The sequence below is a fragment of the Plecotus auritus genome (genome assembly GCF_963455305.1).
Source record: "Plecotus auritus genome assembly, chromosome: 4".
NCBI classification, from domain to species: Eukaryota; Metazoa; Chordata; class Mammalia; order Chiroptera; family Vespertilionidae; genus Plecotus; species Plecotus auritus.
Window position 1 is genome coordinate 126,110,587 of NC_137775.1, and position 8,920 is coordinate 126,119,506.

General features: G+C 57.0%; 1 protein-coding gene and 1 long non-coding RNA gene across 4 annotated transcripts; one reads left to right on the top strand and one right to left on the bottom strand.

Annotated features, from left to right (window-relative positions):
• Window positions 1-120: 120 nt before the first annotated feature.
• SPMIP1 (sperm microtubule inner protein 1) lies at window positions 121-2,765 on the top strand (the record flags this gene model as incomplete). The annotated part of the gene is made up of 2 exons (XM_080665885.1): window positions 121-955; window positions 2,656-2,765. Exons 1-2 carry the CDS (start codon window positions 280-282, stop codon window positions 2,763-2,765), a joined length of 786 nt encoding a protein of 261 aa, XP_080522011.1. The 5' UTR covers window positions 121-279.
• On the bottom strand, window positions 2,329-7,936 carry LOC308247177. 3 transcript variants are annotated; one of them, XR_013960467.1, is made up of 5 exons: window positions 6,774-7,936; window positions 5,029-5,083; window positions 3,419-3,519; window positions 3,135-3,226; window positions 2,337-3,039 (listed from the first exon to the last, which is right to left on the bottom strand). It is a non-coding gene; the product is annotated as an uncharacterized lncRNA (long non-coding RNA). The 3 variants fall into 3 exon arrangements; XR_013960465.1 differs by having other exon boundaries at window positions 2,329-3,039; window positions 3,419-5,083; XR_013960466.1 differs by lacking the exon at window positions 6,774-7,936 and having other exon boundaries at window positions 2,329-3,039; window positions 3,419-6,156.
• Window positions 7,937-8,920: the final 984 nt, after the last annotated feature.

An 8,920-nucleotide genomic window follows, 5' to 3' on the forward strand; every position in this document is an offset into this window, starting at 1 on the left:
AAAGGATACACGTGGGATGATGCTGTTGGAGGGATTAGATGGGCAGGGGTGGAAAAGGTTCTGCCAGAGATCAAGGCAGAGAGAAGTTGGATGAGGAAGATAGTGCCAGTCGGCCATAACTCAAGGACCGGTCCTCTGAATCAAAGATGACCAGCTCTGGCAGGGAGGATGGGAGGAGACGAGCCCAGACCCCTGGCTCCCCAACTTTAGTCTGTATTGGCTGGAGGGACTTGACCCAAGGGATGGAAGCAGAAAGCACAGGAAACCTGGAAGCCTGTGATGCTAGCCCGGGTCTGGGTCCTGCAAAGGGTTTGGGGATCAAGGCTCTTAGCCAGTGGGCCTGGCCCAAGGCTGCCCCAGGGAGCAAGGCATGTGAGGTCTGCTGAGGGCATGGCAAGTAGAACCCTGGCCCTGTGTGAGGTGAGGCTTGGTTGCCTGGTGACTGTCCCTGGCAGCCACCTGCTGTCAAAAGGACTCTGTTTGCTGTGCTCTCCCCTCAGCTGCATTCACCCTGGTACCTCTCCTCTTGCCACCATGTCGCGGGAACTCAACATAGATTCTGTGCGGCAGAACTTCTGGAAGGAGGAACATCTGAGGGAGCAGAAGTTGCGATGTGAATGGCACCTCAAGTATGGGTCGATGGTGAAGGCCAAGCAGAAGGCTATGGCTGCAACCCGTCTACCTCTCAAACTGCCCACCCTATACCCCAAAACCCCACTCTCACCCCCACCTGTCCCCAAAGCAGTCCCTTCCAGGGTCCCCAGCCCTGCCGTGGAGGCTCCTAAGCAATCAGAAATGTACCCAGTACTGCCTGCCACTCGGGCCCTGCTGTATGAAGGTATCTCCCACGACTCCCAGGGGCGCTACTGCTATCTCAACACCCGAAAACTGGACGTGCCAGAGAAGCGCTACCTCTTCCCCATCACCACCAACTTCACATATGGCTGGCAGCTGGGTGAGCCCCAACCTTCTGGAAATTACCTCACAAACACAGGCACCTGTCCAGAGCCAGGCAGTGTGCTGGGCACTAGGCACATGGCCACTCCTTTCTGGGGCATCCGTAAGAGCAAGAAAATGAGCAGGAGATGGTCCTGGGTGGGATTAGAAAGGGATGGGGTGTGTGCTGCTTTAGATGGGATTGTGAGAAAATGCCTGACTGGGCACCTAAATGACAAAGAGGAGGAGTTTGGAATTTATTCCAAGTGTGAGGGGAAGTCAGTGGAGGGTTTTAAGCAGGTAAGTGCACTGATTTATTTAAAAATCACTCTTAACTGTATGTAATGGCTTTTCCAGGGGAAAGCGTAGATTGGCAGAGTTAGGCAGCTACTTTGAGCTTGCCTGGCAAGAGATGATGATAGCTTGGGCCAGGGCAATTAGCAGAACTGAAATATATTCAGTTTTGGAGGAAGAATACATGAAATTTCCTGATGGACTAAATGAGAGAGAAGAATGCACTGATGACACCCAGGTGTTTGGCTGAAGCCGCTGTGACAGGGAAGACTAGGAGAGGAGCAGGACTGGAGTGTGTGTGAAGACAGGTCAGCACTGGACATGTGCTGAGGTCAGTGAGGCTGTGTGTGGGAGCTGTCCTCTGGAGCGAGGTGAGAGCTGAAGATGAGAATTTGGGGTCATCAGAAAATAGTTGCTCTTTAAAACCCTGAGATTGGGTGAGCTCGCCCAGGGAACTCCAGATTCCGGGGTCTGACAGGAGGAGAGGCAGGGGGCACAGAGGGGGAGGGAGATGGTGTTGGTGTCCTTCTGCACTGAGTCCACTTTTTCTTGGAGGCTGAGTCAGGGTCATCAGTGGGGGAGAGGAGCAGAGGTAGTGAGGTAGTTTGAGATGAAGAGTTAAGGTGTGGTAAAGGAACATGCCAGGGGGTGGTGCAGGATTGTTGGGTGATGCTGTGTCCCTTTGCTCTCTGCGGTCGTGAGTTTCAAATGAACTCAGTTATGTGTCTCCAGCTGCTCTAGTGCCTGTGCAGAACAGGGGACAGTTGGTTGGGGATACACACCGTTTAAAGTTTGCCTATGAAGTCTCCCCTCTTTCCCCAGGGCCCTAAAAGGGAAATAAAGGGAGCAGTTTCCAACTAAAGCAGGAAGTAGAAAAAAGCCCCAGCTGTCCTAGAAAAGTCTAGCTTTGTCCCTGTGAGCAGGGCAGGGTCCTGCCATCCTTTTCCTGGAGGATCCTGAGGCTGGGGGCAGTGATAGTATACAGCGGAATGGCATCTGCCATCACTGCTGCTCCGGGCACCAGCCCACTCCATTTCCCCATAGCCCCCACTCTTCAGAAGCACTATTTATTTATTTTTAATATATTTTTATTTATTTCCGAGAGGAAGGGAGAGGGAGAGAGTGAGAAACATCAATGATGAGAGAGAATCATTGATTGGCTGCCTCCTGCACACCTCCCACAGGGATTGAGCACACAACCCGGGCATGTGCCCTTGACTAGAATCGAACCTGGGATCCTTCAGTCCACAGGCCGACACTTTATCCACTGAGCCAAACCGGCTAGGGCAGAAGCACTTTTTATTTATTCACACTTACAAAGTGGATACAATAAGGTCAGATTCCTAAGGCTGGGTAGGCAGAGCTGCCATGTTCTGCGAGTTCCTTTGCAGGAACCCATTCCTGGCCTCTGATATCTTTTCCCAGGCCCCACAGTGAAGCAAGAACTGGCCTCCACCAAGACGTGCCGCATTGACTCGTTCTTCCGCAAGAACGGGGCCTTCGCACCGCTTGACCCCCGGGACCTGGTCCTCTGACCTGCGCCAGGCAGTGTGCTTAGGGGCTGGAAGAAGAAATCATGCGCCACCTGGTGGTGTGTGTGTCTGGCTCTCCCAGGCTCTGTGGCTGCATTCTGGGCCTTTTTGAACTACCTCTGATCTGCAGGTTGCCCTCTTGTTTTTCCTTAACCTCCACCTCTTTCACCGTCCTTTTGAAGATTCAGCAGTGGTTAGAGGGGCTGAGCGCTACTCTCCGGGCGCAGGCTCCTCGGCGCCAGGGGGGCAGGGTAGCTGCTGGAAGTTCTGGGTGTTCCTGGGGAGAGAGTGGCCTGTTATCCCAGATGCCAGGGAAAGGGGATCGCCACCACCCCACCCCACAAGCCTCTCCCCTGCCCCCCGCCCCCTCACCTGGCTCCGAGGGCCCGCAGGCGCCTGGTCCTCTTCTGGTGCACCTGTTCCAGCTGCTCCCGCAGGGCACGCCGCTGCCCCGCCTTGTCCTCCTGTGTAGTGCCAAGCGCTGAGCAGCCTTGCATCCCAGCCCACGGCTCAATGGAGCCAGCAGGGCGCGGGACCAGGACATACCCCGCCCCCATCACCATCCCCTAGCTGTGTGGGTGTCAGCTCCAGTGCATGTCGAAGGGAGCCAGGTGGGCCCCCACCCCCCTATCCCTTTCTTCTCCCCAGGGTCTTGCCTGTGGTGGGAGCTGAGCTGGACTGGGTGGGAACCCCGAGCGGGGGAAGGGGGGTGCACCCGGCAGTGGCGGTTCCTGGCGATGCGGAGGCGTTCCAGGACCTGGCGGGGAGAGCCGTCAGCGACGGTGGCCGCCTTCTATGTCCAGCGCCCTCCCGCGCAGGATGTACCCAGAGCCGCTGCTGCTCACGGTCCTGCTGCAGCTGGTGCCTGGCCGCTCTGTGCAGCGCCAGCAGCCGCTGCAGGGCCGTCTCCTGCTGCACCGCGCTCACGCCCGCCCAAGACTTTTTCCTGCCCTGGGGTCTGGGCCACGTGGCCTTCGAGGCCGCAGCAGCGCTTCTCCGCCCCTCGAGGTTGCCCGGGCACCTCGCCTTGCCCACTGGTTGTTCTGCTGGGCAGGGACCCCCCCCCTGCCGGATCCTGCAGCTCATGCCGATGGCGCACCAGCCCTGGGTACCCTGGGAGGGCTGTGGGGCGCTCCCGCTGCTCAGAGCCCGCAGAGCTCCAGGCTCCTGGGCCCGGGCGCTGCGGCCAGGCCAGGGGCCGAAGGGGAGCCAGCGCCCCCTCCCGGCTGGCCCTCGGCTCTCCTACGGCCACGCTCTCCCACGGCCACAGCGGACACCAGTATCTGGCCGTTGGTCTTGTCCTGCGTCAGCTTGGTGCTCCTTCCCCCGGGGCCTGGGCTCTCCCTTCCCCCAGGCTGCGGCATCTGTCCTACCAGAGACCTGCAGACATCCCTCGGAATTCCTTGGAATTCTTCCTCCTGGGGCTGTGCGGGCGCCTCGCCCTAAGCCACCTCCCAGGCTGGTGAGATCCGGCCTCCGCCTCCAGAAGACTGATGGGACCCGATGCTGAGGGACCTCCTTTCCCAGGCACTTTGGCCTGTTTCCTTTTTGATCTTGAAGAGCATCTTCGTTCTCACCCTGAGGGGGCTCCCACCCCAGACCCACAGAGATCTCTTGTTTCAGAGCCTGAGTGGCCTCCCCACTCTGACCCCGGTTTGCCTTCTCTCTCTGACTCTGAGGAACTTCCTTGTGCTCCTCGTGGGGAGCTTCCCTTCCCTGATCCTGAAGGTCCCCCTCTCTCCGACTCTGAGGAATCTCAATCCCCAGCAGTTTCTGAAGTTCTGCTCTGTCCTGGTCCAAGCCCCAGCCCAGCCCAGCCCCTCGGGGGATCCTGGGATTGTGGCAGGCACTGGAAGGGCAGGCCTGGGGGCCTGGAGGCTTCCTGAGCCATCTTTCTCCCCCACAGGCTTCCAGATGATGGTGGAAGGGGGCCTGGGTCGTGGGCTCTGCTTGGCCCCTCTCTTTCTTCTGGACAAGATTCTGGGAAGGGAGAGCACTTTGTCCTAGGCTGTGAGGGAATCCCTGTGCCAGGGCCACTCCCCCCAGGGGGGGCCTGGAGACCCCAGTGGCTGCTCTGGTGGCCTCCCTTCCACAGTGGCCCTTGCCTGATCCCTGCATTTGCTAACCCCAGGTTATGTAGTGTAAAAGGTACTTCAGCTATAGGAAGTGGGCCCGCCTCACCCCAGCAGCCTCTTCCAAGGCAGAACCCACCCCTGCTGTCCCCAGTCTGAGAGGGCCCTTGCCCAGGACCCTTTGACCCCTTCACCTTGAATCCTGAGTTTCCTGGTTCCCCAAAGCTACTGCTGTGGTGGGGTCCAGCTCTTGTAAGCAACATGAGAGAGAAAGATTGATGTAAGGAGCCCTCTGCACATGTCCCAGCCCTTCACACACATCCCACCTGAACTGGAACCAAGAAGCCTAGGGAATCCCCGGCAGACAAAGGGAGCGGGTGCCCAGAGAGCTGGTGTTTGACCTTCAGAGCTGTCATAGTTCGTTGTTCCACCTGTATTTACACAGCCTAATACGTGCCTGCTTGTCAGGTGTGCCCGCCTACAGCTGACCCATCTTCCTCATCTTCCCCTCCAAGCCAGACCATCTCACTGGAAGCTGCACACCCTCTTCTGCCACCACGGGGTGCCTTGGAGCAGGAAGGGCCTCGTTAGGACACCCCTACTTTGTCCTGACGGGCCCATCCAGGCCCATAAAAAACACAAAACACTGCATGTACCCTTTTTAGCTCTTTCTTGGTTTCTGACAGCAAAATCAAACAAAATTTAAGAATTGAAATCTTAGGCCAGAGCCGAGCCACAAAACTGCAAGTCTTCATAATTAACAAAAGGAATCTAAAAAGGGAGATGAGACGTCGCTATTCCCTTGCAGCTGTGGAGGGAGGCAAGTCGCTCAGCATCCTTAAAACTAGTTAAAAGAACTTGATTTCATAAGGTCTTACAGTGAGAACCTTCTCAAGAACATCCCATCTTTATGCAACACGGATGTGGGGATACTCATAACAGTAACCGAAAGAGAATGTTCTCAATCTGTGAAAATAAATCTGTCTTTTGAAGAGTTTCTGAGCAAAGGGGTCCAATAAGACTCCCAAGCCTTCAGAAATTATTGCATAAAATGTGAAAATAACCTCCAGCCCCCTTCCTCTGGAATATACTTGTAAAAATTTCTCTATCAATTAGAAAATAGTCATTGGCACTTTCTTCCTCTCTCACATGTATGAAAGGACAATTAAAAGCTGCCCTGGCCGGTTTAGTTTAGCTGGTTGATCATTGTTCCATGTACCGAGAGGTCACTAGTTCGAATCCCAGTCAGGGCACAGGCCCAGGTTGTGGGCTCGATCCACAGTAGGGGGCGTGCAGGAGGCAGCCGATCAATATTTCTCTCTCTCTCTCTCTCTCCCCCCCCCCCACCGTCTGTCTCTCTCTCCCTCTCCTCCCTCTCCCTCTCTCTAAAATCAATAAAAGCATATTTAAAACACTTATGGCTTTGCTGGGCTTATTATTTAACAAATCCTTTGAGAGTCTGTTTTGTTTAAATTAACAGATCCAGGGCTCACAGCATCTATCTCACTGGATTCTAATCCCCTGTTCATGGTCACACTCTCTTACTAGGTTTTGCTCCCCTCAGAGACAAGGACCAAGTGATGGGGCAAGACTTTCTTGTACTTGGCATATCCCCAGTGTCTGGCATAAGGGTGGCCGACAGGCTGTTCCATTCCCTCCTCCCCAAGTAGCCATGGACAGACATTCCCCACTTCTCTCCCCTGAGCTCCAATTTAGTTTCAGAATCCACCTGGACACAGTACCTGAGACAGCTGCTACAAATCAAGGGGAATCGGCACATAAAATAACACCTACTTATCGTTCTTGGATGCCCCAACACCCAACTAAGAGCTATGAGATGAGGAATGAGTGAGGAGTGGACTGCCTCCCCCCAGTGTAGTCTGGCCACCCCAGCCCAGGGGCCCCGCTGTCTGGATGCCGACCCCTCCTGTCAACATACCAGGTGTGGGCTCTGCAGGCACGCCAGGGCTCTCCCACCTTGGGTCTGCAGCACTCTGGCTTCCCCCAGATCTGGGTCTGCAGCCGGCCCCCTGTAGGTGTGCAAAAGCTGCCTCAGCTGCACCTCTTGCATCTGGGCTCTGAAAGGGGAGGGGCAGCTTGTCTGCCAGTCTCCCATCCCCAGCAGCTGCTGAGCCTTCCCATCCCAACCTTCAAACACAATGCAGGCGAGCTGCCCCAGCCCCTATACCCACCACTGGATCCTGGGAGCTGGACCTGGGGGTTATTCTTTCCAGGGTCTGTGGGCAACCATATGGGTGCAACTGGGTGAGAGGCCCAGGAGGACCATATGTGTGAGGACAGGTGCTGGGCAGGGTTGTGGAAGGACAGCAGGGAAAGGGCCAGTGTTCAGTCTCTTTATGTGGCAACACACAGTGTACAATTCCCTGGGAGCAAGACTCACCCCTCCAGGAACTGATGGTTCTGGCTCAGGGTGTCCCCAGCCTCGTGTGAGGAGCACAGCCTGGAACTCTGGAAGGATTTGGGGGCAGCCTAGGCCCCAGGACACCAGATGGTAGGCAGCCTCTAAAACGCCCCCAAGCCCTAACCGGTTTGGCTCAGTGGATAGAGCATCGGCCTGCTGACTGAAGGGTCCCGGGTTCGATTCCGGTCAAGGGCATGTACCTTGGTTGCAGGCACATCCCCAGTGGGGGGTGTGCAGGAGGCAGCTGATCGATGTGTCTCTCTCATCGATGTTTCTAACTCTCTTTCCCTCTCCCTTCCTCTCTGTAAAAAATCAATAAAATATATTTTAAAAAATAAAACACCTCCGAGATACCTCCTCCCAGCATCCATGCCCTTGGATGACGCCCTCCATTGCCCCTCCAGGTGAAGGAGCTTGGAAAGGGGTCCCTCCTGCCCAGGGGAGCCGTCAGATGAGCCTGCAGTCCTGGCAGCAGGTCGTCTGGACAGGTCATTTGACACACCCTCCTAGGAGGCCTTGGCCCAGAGCCGGCAGCCAACCTGCCCAAAGTGCCTCGGCAGGTGGCGGCTGAGCTGGCCTGGAGACAGTCATCCTTCCCAGTCACCACAGCACCCTTCTTCCTAGAGGGAGGGCCTGCGGTGGGGCTGCTCAGTGTGCCTCAGGGCCTTGCCAGCCTGCTTTCCTCCCACGCTGCAGCCACGTCTGAAGGCTTCCCCACGCAGTGGATCCACCAAGATGGTTGTTAGCTGTGGGATGGTAACAGCCGGCACAGAACGAGCAGGCCCTGTGCTCCAGGCACAGTGCTGTACCCTCTTCATGGATGAGCTACCGGTCCTCCCAGAGGCCCTCGTCGTGTAGCTGAGAGAATAGAGGCTACAGTCCACACCGTGTCAGAACAGAGATCTGAACCGGATCCAAAGCCCACACTCCTCCCACTCCCCTCACCACTACGATTGCCCCAATGTCACAGTGACCCCCCTGCCCCCTGCCTCAGCCAAGCCCTGCTCACCCCATTCATCAGCTGCTCCGAGTCCCCACCCACCCTACCATGGGACTCGCTGCGCTGGCTCCACACACACTGGGCCTGGGAGACCAGAAGAGGCCCAGCCCTGCCCCAATCAGCAGCTCCAAGTCCCACAGGAGCGGCAAAAAGATGGGGTGCCAGAATGTGAGAGGGTACCCACCCTGCCCTCTGCCACACCCCCAGTCAGCCCCTACCTGCTCCTGGGCCTGCCGGCTCCATTCCATCTGCAGCAGCACGGTGGGCAGCTCCAGGCCTGAGGGACAGGCCCGGCCCTCTTGCACCTGGGAGGCAAGGTTGGGTCAGCCCCCACAGAGGCCCTGTCCCCTCAGAAGCAGTGCCCTGCCTCCCTCACCTGCCGAAGTGCAGCCCAGAGCTGGCCCAGGCCTGCAGGGCATCGGAACAGGTGCTGGTACAGAGCCAAGACCTGCTTGAGGCTGCAAGGGAGCCCTAGGCCCCCAAGTGTAGCTGCCTGCGCCATGGAGTAGGGGTCTGAGCAGATGTCTCCTCCCCCTCTCCCAGTGCCACTGGGGACTGGAAATGGACGAACAGGAGCTGCACACAGGAGCCAGGAGACAAAGCCCCTGAGCTCAATAATGCAGGACCCTGATATCTGAGCTGCGGCCTGGGCCCCACCAAGTCT